Here is a 13,815-nt window from a genome sequence, read left to right as displayed (position 1 = left end):
AAAGAGGCCTTGATAGTGGAAATCATGAAGATGTTTTTCATTTAGACAAGTGCAGTCATATCTTAGAACTACTGGGTCAGACGGGTGAAATAATAAATTGATTTGACACTAATAAATTGTGTTACTATATGAATTTTCCAAAAACTGTCAACATTGTTTTGTCCAGGTCCGGAGCTGAAATATGATAACAACTATAAAAAGTATGAAAAGCTTTGTGGAGTTGTTGACTGTGACTATGAAAATAAAAACAATTATGACGTCCACAATACAGCTCCGACAAACACTCGCACTGCTCCTCTCTTAATGATCTTTATTTCTTTTTTTCCCTTTTTTCCATTTTCTCCTCTTGTGGGATTTAGTTGGCTGCTCAGCTGTCACAAATGAGACAGAAATATAAACAAGTCTAGACACGTTATCTGCTTTTCTGTCTCACTCTCACTTCTCATCCCCACATCTGTCAAACCAATTAAGTCTCGATTTCCTCCCATCTCCCAGTAAAGCATACCATCCCTTGTTACAGGGAGACAGAAAAAACTAAACATAAAGAGGGAAATAAATCCTGTTGAAATGTATCCTCTTCTGTACTCAGACACATTGCTGTCTCTGTTTCTTTCAGGTGTCAGAGAGAATACAAACCAACACAGAAAGACTGGGCTACTGTGTGACCCTATGGGACGACCTCAAGAACATGGAGCAGGACATCAACCAATGGGCTGCCACCTCCATTGCTGACCTCACTGACAGTGTCACTGATCTCAGTGACAAGGAGAAGACGGAGATCCTCCTCGCCACCTTTCAGGTCAGATCAAGCTGGACAGTCTGCGTGAATGAGTGTTTGAGTGATGTAGGTGGTGTAATATTCAGAATGAGCTCATAGTTGGTGTGATTAAATGAAATGTCCTGCTCTCTGATCTACAGGCTGAGGTTGAGAAGAGGGAGCAGAGGCTGGATGCTCTGCAGGAGAGAGTGACGGAGCTAAAAGAGCGAGCCAAACTGCAGGAAACCCCGCTACAAATGCAGGTAAATGTGGTGGCAAAAAGAGAAATACAGGAGGACTTAATAATAATAATATTCTTTAATATAGCTACAAATTTATTCGATAATTGATAATACATATTTGTATTCTTAATGACAATGTATGGAATAAATGTATATGGTATAACTTAAATTGCATTACTGCATCTGAGTTTTATTTACAACAAATAAACTGAAACAAAGAGCTTTTTTGGCTCAGCAGTGGGGATTTTTCCCTTTTTTTGTTGAAGAAGGTGAATATTAAACTATTAAAGCAAACCCCTTAAATCCTGAATGTTTGCTATTGGATAAATGTTTTTGTAGATGTTGTGAAATGAATGAATGTTGTGTTGTGTTTTTTGAGTGTGTTGCTGTTGCAGGAATGACAATCTAGATATAGCATTACCTCTAAAACTGCGTTAAGTATAGATTTCAAGTGCTATCACAAAACAAACAAAAATAAAACCTCAAAGTATACATGTACAGTATATAAAAGGACATCAGAAGCACAGTGAAGCACATTAATCATGTAGTGCTGTACAGATATTTGAATATACTCTTCACTGTCTACATGTTGTTGATTTCTGATATTGTTTGTGTAATGCTCCTAAATGTCTCTGATTGAACCAGGTCCTGGAGTCAGACCTGAGGAAGAAAATGGCCCATGCGCAGGAGGTGTACAACCAGGCCAAACACACTCTGACCTACTTCAGTTTTCAGAAGCAGCGACTGGAGGACCTCATGTCCCAGATGGCCGAGCGGCTGGCGACAGTTGAGGGTTCCTTATCTGATCTCACTGAAGCTACTTCACCTGAAGACATTGGCACAGTTAAGGTACAACCCTACCATTTCCTTTAATGTGGCACAACAATTCCAGAAATATATAGAAACTTTATACAAAAATTGAACCATTCTTCCTAGTCTTATTACTTTTCCTTTGCATTTTTCTTTTAAAGAAGTTCATATAACTACCAACCATGCGTGACACAGAACGGACATAGAAATGCCGTATTCACTATTTGTTGCATTCATTAGCAAAGTTATTGCCCTCATTACAATTAACATACCAGGACACTACTCGATTCAAGTATTTCCTTAATTAAATTGTGAGCACAGCCTTTGGGTATAGTACTCTTCAGACAGTCTATTCTATGACACTTCTGCGGTATGTATGCAGCACACATGTCACTGTTTCTACTCATTCCTTAATGATGAACACATTCTTACCTCTTACTGCTCTTCTGTTACAGGACCTGCAGAGTGTTGTTCAGCAACAGAGGGCAGACATGGACTCGGCAAGAGATGCTCTGAGTGCCCTGTGCAGGTCACATCCCTCTCAGGAGCTGTCTCGCCTCTCCTCTGACCTCACCTCTATTGCCAAGCGAACAGAGGCTGTTGCCCAGCGCTGTGCCAAGACCAGGGGCAGCCTGCAGGACGGGCTACAACTCCACTTCAACGGTAAGGGATAAGAGATATTACCGGTACATTTTGTGGTTATATTTCATTTTGTGGAGTTAGATTTATCCTGGAGAGAATCACTTTAATGGCATATTAGTTTTTTCCAAGAGTGCTTTAATTTCCTTTACCTCACTCAATATTTTAAGCATTTTTTGTAACAGTGGCAGCACTCAGGTAGCCACTAAAACATAGAATGTTAATAACACTTAACATCCCATAATCACCCAGTGAAACAGTGTACTACTACATGATGCATGTCATTTGTTCATGTTAGTGGTGCAGCAGATTTAGAGATGATTATCCAACATTTTCCCCCAGAGCACACTCAAATCGCCCACTACAACGCACACCCCATTGACACACACTGTCTGGTACGCTAGTGCGCTCTCATTGCTCAGACACACACCTGTGCCTCGGAGAGTAATGTCGCTCTCGTCACATCTGCTCTTGAGGGAGTCATTTTGGGCTTGTTGCCAAGGCAACCTGGCGCTGCACAGTGTGGACACGCCCACGCTTCCCATCTGCCTCAACATATCTCCTGTTCTCGCTCTTATGTATATATGTATATATATATATATATATATGTATATTTATATACATATATCTTATCTGCTTTTCTTTTTACTGTACATCTATTTTACTCAGCTTGTCATCATTATATAATTTCTTTTTCTTTTCATCTTACATTTTCCTTCTCTTCCTCTAAGCAGAGCTCATCCAAGGCTTCCACTCCTGGCTTGTCAATCTAAAGTTGGAGTTAAAAGAATGTTCGAATCAATCAGGAGATGTTGCCATCCTTGGAGCCAAGTTGCAACGGCTGAAGGTACCGTTATAAATGCTCTTATAGTCCTGATGGTGCAGTTGCTACTTGTAGGTCACTACAGTCAATAAAACGGTATAATCAGGTCTGTCAGTTTTCAGTTTTCCTTCAGTACCTGCAAGCTTTAAACTTTGTCGCACCATGATAATTTTATACTGAATTAAAATGTAATTGATTAAAGTGATAAAAATAGTTGTATCACAGTAAATATTTAAGTTTAAATTTAACAGTGATGTTTATACTTTCCACATAATTTCCTGTATTATCTTAGAAATAAATCATCATTAAATACTGTACAATCAGGAATTGTGCTGAGTGTCTTAGGTAGACATATTTTACCTACACAATGATTGTTGTAAATCTAGATCTAAGGGTTGTGGCACTTAAAAACTTAGCAGGGACATGTCAGATTTTATTGGTCACACATTTTCCCCGCCTACATCCACAGGTGTCATTAGAGCAGACGTCCAAGGGTGAGGAGCGTCTCGCTAAGGTTTGTGAGGAGGCTGAGAGTCTCCAACTCCACCTCTCAAAAGCTGGAGCCACTCAGGTCCAAGAGCATCTCTCCTCCTGTCAGAGAGAGTGGAGGAACTACCTGGACGGCTGCTCTCAGTCCCAACAAGACTTGGAAGAGAGTATTGATCTCTTGAAAAAGTAGGTCATCGCTTTCTTGCATCTTGTATTTATGCAATGTAGTTTGCCAGGTGTCAGCTGATCGGAAATATATATCGCTTCTCCTCTCTTTTCCAGTTTCAATGAGACTGTGGAAGGTGTAAGAAACTGGCTTAAGCAGATGGAGATCAGCCTCAAGAGTGAGCCTGTTCTCGGGGCAGACAGCCAACAAGGTGCCCCTGACATCACGGAAGAGCTGGAGAGGATGGAAAACCTCCATAAGGAGCTGCTAGCAAGACGGTATGTACATGTGGGTGTGTGAGGCCATATTTCAAAGATGCATTTTAATTAGCTGTTGAACATTCTGAAAAATAACATATTACCGTTTCTTTCTAGGGACTCAATCGAGCGTGTCTGCCAGGAGGCCCAGTCTCTGTCTGAAGCAGGACGGGGGTCAGGAGGAGAGGGCAGAGTGACAGGCCAGCTCCAGATGGAGCACCAAGCCCTGCTGAAGGCAGCCAGGGAGAGACTGCGAGGCTGTCAGGAAAGCCAGGCCTTTGGGGAAACGCTCCAGGGGGTTTGGGCCTGGCTAGAGGAAATCCAGGAGAGACTGGGTACAGTAGACAGCACCATGGGGACCAAAGAGCAGTTGGAGCAGAGGCTGGAGGCTGTGCAGGTGAGAGAGGGGAAACTGAATTCAAAGCAGAACTAATTCAATAGCCAACTACCGCAAAGTTGCAGAAAAATGTCTTGGTAGTAATGTTGGAGACACAGAATGACAATTTGCACAAAAATGCACAACACAAGATAAGGATGCAATAAAATGCTTTAAATAACTGTTACTGGAATCTTAAAGCGTGCACATATCATATTGTTTTTATATTTAGTCATTTTGTTCTAATACAGCAGTTGCACACAGTTACTTCAGTGAACACTAGAGGGGGCTGTTTGCTTGAGAACGGATTAATCCATAATTCAGATGTGTAAATCCAATTCACTCTAACCTGGCTCTGTTTGCACAGGACATCCTGCTTTTGAAGGGGGAGGGTGAGGTCAAGCTGAATATGGCGATGGGTAAGGGTGAGTTGGCCCTGCGCAGCTATGGAGCCGCCGGACAGGAAGTGGTGCGCTCTCAGCTTCAGGAGGTGGAGGATGCATGGGCGACGCTGCTTGTGACTGCCATGAGCTGCCACAGGTACAGAGGCTGCTTAAATATAATCTGTTGTCATGATTCCCATATGATAAGATTGAAAGAATTGCATGAACAATAACTGGACATGTTGCTGTGAACTGTAAACAGATTTTAAATGAACTATCCCATTTTTCTGTCTGATTTTATGTATGATTAAAAAGTTTTTACCCCTGGATATTTTAGAGGCCATTTACCTGTGTGCCAAAATCCTCTCTCTTGGGAACTGGTTATTTTCATCATGATAGATTGATGTCTCAATGCCATTAATTACCATTAGGTTAAATACATAATGAGAAATATTAGTCTCATTTTGTAACTCTGATTGATGAGTCTGATTTTGTGTGTGTTTTTCTGTGTGTGTGCATGTATGACAGCATGCACATGCATATGAGTTTTGTGTGTGTGTGTGTGTGTGTGTGTGTGTGTGTGTGTGTGTGTGTGTGTGTGTGTGTGTGTGTGTTTAATGGAGCAATTATGGCCCCTCCTAGAAAAAATTTATCTCATTAGGGACTAAATGGTGGATGGCAAACAGTGGGTCACACATGGGGTGTGTTTGTGTTTTAAGGGAAAAGGATAACAGGAGGAGGAGAGGGGTAGCAGGTGAAATAGAGGTGCATGTGTGTGTGAGTGTGCGGATATTGGTGTTATTTGTACATGCAGGGGTAACAGATGGCAAGGAAAATTATGGGTGTGTATCTGTGCCCGTGCGTATTTGAACTACCCCATAAAAGGGGATAAAGGCAATAAGCCAGTATTACAGACAATTTATATTTCTTGGCCATATCATGGGTCTGAATTTTACACTGTACCAGTATAGGACAGTTAAAAAGGTACAGTTTTTTTAGCCTCCAGCATTTTATTAACAGATTTTATGTGCCAAGATTATGTGAATTTAAACCAACCAATACATTTGTATAATAATGTCAGAACTTGTTGTATTACTTAAACTTTACACATATTCATACAGCTGCATATTCTTAATATTTCCTACATACCAAAGCATTCAGATCAATAAGTCTGATAGACATGAGTTCAACATCCTCAAAATGGTATTCTGTTACAACTTTGAACAGATGATCTGTATTTTTTAGCAGGTTTTATAAACCCTGCCGACATGTTGGATTCTGTACATATTAGATTGATCAAATTTTTTCTTTTTCATTCACAAAGCATATTTCCCATATGGGCCAGTCACACACTAACACACCCGTCCTCTTCCCTCCAGTCGATTAGAGTGGACCGTGTCACAGTGGGGCGGATACTTGGAGAGTGCTGCCCAACTGCGGTGCTGGATGGAGGCTGTGGAGCGGGAGGTGTGTGCCCCCCTCACCCCTCAGCCGGGTCCCAGAGAGAAGGCATCGCAGTTAGAGAGACTCAGAGCCCTGCTGGCTGACCTGGAAGACCACCAGGTGGCATTGTCTAGCCTGGAGGAAAAAGCCAGAGAACTCTTCAAGAAGACTAGTGATGCAAGTTTCAATCATGGTGCCCGCACCCAACTGCAGGTGCAGTTTGATGACCTCACAGCTTTGGTGGAGGTATGTAGGATGTTACTTTATCCCCCTGGTACAGTAGATAGTAAAATATCCTTTCAGCGATATTACCAGTTACCAAAGAATGAACATGTACATTATTTGTGTCCATTCTTTAGGAGAGAGTACGCCTGGCGCAGGCTGTGGTGTTGGAACACCAGGAGTACCTGGAGGCCGTTAGGGAGCTCACTGATTGGCTGATGACTGCAGGAGAGGAGCTACAGCATTGGTCTGATACATTAGGAGATTCTGCTTCCATCAGAAAGAAACTATCAGAAGTGAGGGTAAGGAAGTGTGTCAGAATACAAACAGAAAGCTCTAACTTGTGGATTTTACATTTAGTAAAATTTGGTATTCAATATTAGTATATAGTACAAGATCTTTCTACACTGAAAGACAGTATGTCTTGCCGTTGTTTTGATGCTGACTGATACTTCCTCTTCACACCTATGGAGACGTTTGTCATCTGTCTGCACACTTTGGTCACTTTTGCCTAGAAACCTATTTTTAATTCCACAATTCCTGAGAAAATGGGGTTCCCGATCCATACATTGACAGATCACACTTCACAATATCTGTTTGGTGTATTTTGATGTAAACATTTATTTTATAATATTTAACTTTAATCTATATAAAATCAAAAGGTATATTGTTTGACAGTGTTGGTTTGCAGTGTTGTGTATTGAAACAGTTTTACCACTCTGTACATCAGTAATGCAGATCATAAGAGTGCATCAGGATGGTAATTCAACCTAGTGTTGCTGATAGATTGTACAGAATGTTTTCATTTTGAGGTACTATGTAACAGTAAGCAATGTTTCACTGAATTAACGCCACTGTGAGTGTAAATCATGCTGCAGGCATATCCCAACAGCACGTGTTGTGTGTGAAACTACACTCAGTTTAAAGGTGGTATATCTATTATCTGTTGCTAAGGTAACTGATTCTTGAGTTACAGATATCTGAATCTATCTAATCTTAATGGACTCCTGCTATGAAAGAGTGCAAACTATGGCAGGAAATTGAAATTGATGCACAGTTTGTTCCCATATCAGAGCCAAATATCACCATTTCTCCTGGCACATTTTAATACCAATAAGTTGGTCTATTACTGTGTTAAAAATAAACAAAACATAAAAGAGAGCAGCAGTGGAATTAATGCCTACGCTTTTCCCTTTTCAATAATTCTGCAATTACAGAGGAGAGGAAATATGTGAGCAGATATTGATTTGCATTTAAATTTCTCACATGGGTCCTAATTATCACATTATAAACGTGTGTTTGTAGAGCCATAGTGAGAAGCATTTTAATAGACGCGGAAATATAATTTGTTGTATACACAAGCTAGTTGCACCATTTTCTATTTCCTGTTCATGGTTTCAAGGTTAATGTTCATATCCTTCTCACGCACACTAAAATGATCAGATGCAGTTTTTTCTCCTTTTAATCCCTCTATCAGCTTGCTGCTATCGCATCACACTCAAGTGTTTGCTTTTCACGTCCCCTGCCTTTCAAGTGCTACCTTTCCACACAGAATTGAGAGGTGGAGGCGGAGAAGGATGGAGACTGAGAGATTACTTTGATAGCAATTTAAACAAATATACATCAGAACTGATGGTGCAAAGGCAGAATCAAAGAAGTACAGATAGAAAGTGATGGAGTGATGTAGGCAGCTTTAAATAGAATCGACTGCACAACCAGAGGTTGCAGTCGCCGTAGCCACTGTTTCCGTAGCAACTTTGTCTCCTGTCTCCCCGTCATTTCAGGAGCGTGTGGAGTGTCGGCTACTAGAAGGCCGAGAGCGCCTCAGTCGGGTGCGTCGGACCGCAGCTTCTACAGCAGAGCACACGGCGGCAGGAGGTTGCGAGGCCATGGACCGACAGCTGGGGGCGCTATCCCAGGCTCTGGAGCAATGGGAGGGGGCCGCTCTGAGGGCCAGGGACGGTCTGGAGGGGGCCCTGGCCGCTGCTGCAGCCTCGGAGGAGGAATATGACCGTCTGACTGCTCGGCTGGAGGATGAGTTGAAAGAGCTAGACGGACGACTCAGGGGGTGGAGCCAGGAGTTGATTAAAGCGGAAGGGCGGAGCAATGGCGAGGAAGCAGTGGAGGGATGGCAGCTGGCTAAGGTACTGTAGCATGGGATTTAAATAAATGGCAGCATAATGTCTAAATCATTTACTGTTCATCTGGTCACAATAGTTTATTTAAAAATAATAGGCTAAATAATAAAAACTCTTCTGTCCAACTGGAATTTGGACTGGCGAACTGTGATGTGTAAAAAGCTGATAGTGGCTACTGTGCAGTACTGTACTATGTTAATTTCAGAGAAGGTGATTAGCATTGTTAAATTGAAAGTACCCACACTCACACACATACACACACACACCCCGTGCAGACTTACATCCTCTGCATTCAGCTATGCTTTCTCTGTCAGTAATTATCCATTCTATTTGTAAATCCGAAAAACAGATTAGTTTTGTAAATCAGCTTTACTGGGATGACGAAAGAGTGACAGCTACAATCCCATCAGTTTCCCTCATTTTCTCATTCTGTCTTCCCCCTCTGTCCCCTCAACCCCTCCCCCTTTTGTTGTTTTTTTTCGCCATTCTTCTCCACTATCTCTCCCTCCCAAACATTCCCTCTTTCCATTTCTTTCCTTATTCCTCTGTCTGTACTTTGACTTGTTTGAACTGGAGTGTACAGTGATGTCTTTCTCAGCTACAGGGGTTATTTCTTAGATGCTCCTGCTCCTCACCTCCCCTGCTGCTCTGCTTCGAACCTCTACAGGATGTTTACAGTGTGACAATTTTTCTGTATTGTCAAGAACATGTCATACCCCTCCCCAGGCTTCTTTGGCCATGCCTTTCTCTGGCTTTCCTCAATTTGGGGTTGTCAAAGAACAGAGGAGGAGTCTTCCCCCTCCTCCGGTCCTCTCTCTCCTCCTCCAGCCTGTTTCCTGTGTCCAGGCTTGTTTTCGTTACGCGCTCGTTTGTGCGCGTTTGAACCAATCCCGCATCTGTGAGGGCTGACAGCTGAATTCCACGGGGAGTGAGCGTGAGAGAGAGTGAGAAGGAGGAAAAATGTGTGAGAGGGAATAAGTGGAGGGAGTGGGAGGAGGGAGAGAGACCGAGGAGAGCGGAGGGAAGAGAAAGTAGTAGAAGGATAGGAGGGAGGGAAGGAGAAGAGGGAGAGGAGAGCAACGAGTCCAGGAGAACAGGCAGGGAGGGAACGTTGTTTATTGGTCAGACGTCAGGAAGAGAGCGAGCGAGTGAGAGTCAGAGAGAGAGAGATATATTGTACATATTTCATGGGACAGGATTTCATGACTGTATGAGTGCAGAATGTGAGGCACGCTGAGGAAAGCGGGAGAACGTTATCCACTGCTCCTTCCTGCCACACTCCGCGAAGAACAGAAATGCTATTGTACAAGCTGCACTGTGAGTATGTGTTGGAGCGTGTGTGTGTGTGTGTTTGTTGGAGCGCGTGTTTGTGTGTGTGTGAATGTGAGAAGAGCGAAAAGGACCGAGCCAGGGTGTGAATAGGAATGCGAGTGCACTTATTGAAGGGTGTCATGCAGATCTGTTGGATGCTTGTCTTCCCTTGACACCCGCACACACACACACACACACACGCACGCACGCACTGACCCAGCTGGTGCCTGTTTTGTGTTGTTTAGAATATACTGGAGGGCTTGCAGAGCGCCGAGCCGATGGCAGAGAAGTTGAAAGGCCAACTGAACGACCTGGTGCGATACTCCAGAGACCTGGGCTCACAATCTGACCGGGTCACAGCGCTTATCAAGCAACACAACAGGTGAGAAGAATCTTTCTACTTGATTGAACTCTGTGTGGGAGGAGGAAACATTTTTGCATGAGTTCATGTGGATGTGGAACTGAGATTTTTTAGTTTTTGGACTCATGCAGTGCATAAAACTGTGCACTGCTTTGAATGTCAGCTTGAATGTAATTTTACATGCATTTGCCCCGTTGTGATACTTATTGATATCAGAAACTATCTTACTGAATATTTAATGTAGTAATAATTTCAGTTATATATCCAAGTACTATTATTAGCCCTATAGGGAAGGTTTATCTCACATTATGATATCTTGCAGTGCAAAAAATGAATGGAAATGAAAACGAAGAAGGGTAGAGCTCTCCCTAAACACAGCTCACAAGTCTGAGTGGGCAGGGTTAGCTTTTGTGTGAGAGAAGTCTGTGTGTGTGGCCATCTCACACACAGAGTTGTGACATGTGTCAGCCAGACAAAGGTGAAAGGTGACCAAGAGCAACAGAGCCACCAGTTGCTAAGCGACATTTAACCTCCTACTCTCACCTCTCCGCTTGTTCACTGTGTTTGTTTTGGTTTGTGTCCTTCTCCGAGCTTAATTTTATGCAAGGTTGAGTGTGGTTTTGAGGGAAATCAGATACATTTGGACGGTCTTTTTTTTTCTCGCATGCTGATACATTGCATGCGTGAGTCTTTTCACGGAGCTCTAATTGCCTGCTTTTGTGTCCACGAGTGTGCCTGTATTCATTCAACATTTGTTTGTGAACACACCATACAGTGTCTTTTCAAAAGAACAGTGCATACAGAAGAACGTGCATGCACAAACATGCATATTCAAGCTATTCATTTGCAACACTTGCATACACATACCCATTCAAGCACACTATTAACTTCTAGCACAAATGATCTACTGTATTTGCATGAATGTAATATTTACTCATCTTGAGATACTGTAGAATAGTTAGTAGGGTGAGGAACTGTGACTAACATTTGTTGGCTGACAACCTGAGTGAGGTCAACTCGTTGGAGATGCGTTGGCGGGTAATTGGCTTTGGCTGCTGATTGGCAAAAACAGCACCCCTCCTCATTCACTTGGCTTTTTACTTTGTAATAGACTTGGCCTGTGCGCTCTTTGCACCTGTCCTGCATTAAGCACTGTGGAAAGAAGCAGACAGAGTGAGAAAAAGAGTCAGAGGAGAGGAGATAGTGGAGGAAAAGGCAGCAACTCCCCCTCCTCTTCATAGCACATGCCAGATTTTGTCTGTCACAGCAGAAAAAAGTGCTTCTTCCACACCCGTGCTATCCCCACTGTGTTACCCTTTCATGCCCTCATCACATCATTAAAACTCAAGGGTGTTAGTGTGCATGTGCATGTCCATCTAAGTAGGTGTGTGTGTGTGAAGGTGTGCTTCAATAGGAGGGTGTGTGTTTTTTCATGCCTCCCCTTGGACAGCAACTCTTGCTTAAACAGCTGCGCACCTTGTTTTCCTGCTGTCATCTTTTCCATCACTTCTTCCACTCTCCCCTCACTCCTTTAACCTTCACCCACTACCCACTATGTATGAAACCTAGTCATTTGATTTCCTACATACTCCTTATTTTCAAGCCTACATGGCATTTTATGCACATTAGCATTTTAGCAATAAATAAATTGTGAGGATTGTTTATGCCAATCATGTTCTCTTTGCCTGGAGTTTAAAGGAATTTTACAAGTTGTGGCATATGAAATCACATAACTTACCCATACATTATGCTGCCCTAGAAATTATGCTCATATTAGACAATTCTGCACCTCATGTTTTATATCTGATGCAAACATATGCGGTGAGAAGGATGCCCTGTAGTGTGGCAGAAAGAAAGGGTGTGGAGATTCATGCAGGAGACAGGAATATGTGTCCTGTCAAAGACCTGCCATTAACATTTGCCATTGTTAACTTTAACTCAGCTCAACAGTCATCTAATGTCAACGTTCTTGTCCGCTGTCAGGTCTGCACCGCTGATTATTGACCTTAAAATGTGAATTACAGTTTGTGTATGGTTTATGGATTTACTTCCTTCCCTTCTTTCGTTATTCTTTCTGCCAGAAATCTTAGCTGTTGTTTAAAGAAGGACTTTTTAGATTCTTAAGTTTATTTTGTTCAACATGTTTTGTTATTTTATTCACCATAACTAAAAGCTTTTATAAACCAAATGTCACTTTGCCTCAAATACCTGTTATTATCAGCCTGTATTGATGCTGTACTCCACATTTCAAAGCTATGAATGCTGGAGTATATATAGACAACAGAAAAAAAGTCACAGCATGTGGTGTTGGGAAAAAATACAATAAATCCAACTGTCAAACTATCCCTTTAATGTATCGTCACCCTTCACTGTATCCTCTCGCTCACACCTCCCCGCCATATCTCCTTCATCTCACCCTTTTTCTTACAGCATCAACCTGTCATTGCTCATTGTCTCCATCTTGTCACCCCTGTGAACTCTTGCCCCACTCATATGTTGCCTCTCAACCCCCTCCTACGCAGTCACCCCTTACCACCATCCCCCACTCTCCTGCTTTGCCCCAACGCTCATTCCTTCCACTTCACCCACTTTGCCATTTCTCCACCTGCCAGTTTCTCATTCCTGCTCATCTCTCAGGCTTCCCTTTCCCCGTCTCGTCCACAATGTGAGGACAGTATGAACAGTATCTGAGCATCTGCACATGTATCCTCTTTTGTTTTGATGAACACATGGGCGGTAGACGGCAGACGCTTCCTCGGTTTTTAACCCCTTTCTTTCTTTGTTCATTTCTCGGGGTAGATTTCAACCTGTGCTAAGTCCGTCTTTTTTTTTTCTTTTTTCTCTCCCCCCCCCTAGTCTCAGTCTTCGTGCATCCAGGGAGTGTCAAAATAAGGAGCGCTTGTTGGAGCAGAGGTTCCGTGCAGCTCTGAGAGACTTCCAGCAGTGGTTGGTCAATGCCAAAATCAGCACCGCCAAATGCTTCGATGTGCCACAGAGTGTCGCCGAGGCCTCCATCGCTCTGCAGAGAATCCAAGTAAGAGACATCTTTTACTCAGCTTTTATTCACAGTGTGGGAATCTGTGAATATTGGCCATATGCAATTCTTACTATGGTGTTTTTGCACTGAATGCTACAAATATCACTTGGAAATCACATTTTGTTCTGCCTGTTCAGCTATTACCGCTCATATCCAGTTTTGATTATGTTAATTTTAAAAAGCATTGTTCTTTTTGCTGGAAATATAAAATGCATCACCTCCTTTTTACAAGGATAAATCTACCAGACAGAAAATGGCAAATACACAGACTGAATCACATTTTTGCTATATTATTCAGGGATTGAAAGTAGTAGAATTGATATTTATTTGAATGAAAATGCCACTGCTCCAGCCTTTTGAG

General features: G+C 42.5%; 1 protein-coding gene across 5 annotated transcripts in view; it reads left to right on the top strand.

The window, feature by feature from the left end:
• Window positions 1–13,815, top strand: part of syne1a (spectrin repeat containing, nuclear envelope 1a) — a 149,269-nt gene that overhangs the window by 62,614 nt on the left and 72,840 nt on the right. For all 5 annotated transcript variants that reach the window (XM_042391297.1, XM_042391296.1, XM_042391294.1 and 2 more), the window contains 14 exons: window positions 617–799; window positions 919–1,020; window positions 1,645–1,848; window positions 2,265–2,472; window positions 3,183–3,295; window positions 3,741–3,946; window positions 4,043–4,204; window positions 4,301–4,580; window positions 4,927–5,099; window positions 6,322–6,631; window positions 6,745–6,909; window positions 8,392–8,751; window positions 10,302–10,438; window positions 13,274–13,451. In XM_042391297.1, the coding sequence (XP_042247231.1) occupies window positions 617–799; window positions 919–1,020; window positions 1,645–1,848; window positions 2,265–2,472; window positions 3,183–3,295; window positions 3,741–3,946; window positions 4,043–4,204; window positions 4,301–4,580; window positions 4,927–5,099; window positions 6,322–6,631; window positions 6,745–6,909; window positions 8,392–8,751; window positions 10,302–10,438; window positions 13,274–13,451 (2,781 nt within the window). The remainder of the gene's footprint in view (window positions 1–616; window positions 800–918; window positions 1,021–1,644; window positions 1,849–2,264; window positions 2,473–3,182; window positions 3,296–3,740; window positions 3,947–4,042; window positions 4,205–4,300; window positions 4,581–4,926; window positions 5,100–6,321; window positions 6,632–6,744; window positions 6,910–8,391; window positions 8,752–10,301; window positions 10,439–13,273; window positions 13,452–13,815) is intronic.

Source organism: Thunnus maccoyii, chromosome 17 (assembly GCF_910596095.1).
Source record: "Thunnus maccoyii chromosome 17, fThuMac1.1, whole genome shotgun sequence".
Lineage (NCBI taxonomy): Eukaryota > Metazoa > Chordata > Actinopteri > Scombriformes > Scombridae > Thunnus > Thunnus maccoyii.
This window is presented reverse-complemented; position numbering and strand designations above follow the sequence as displayed.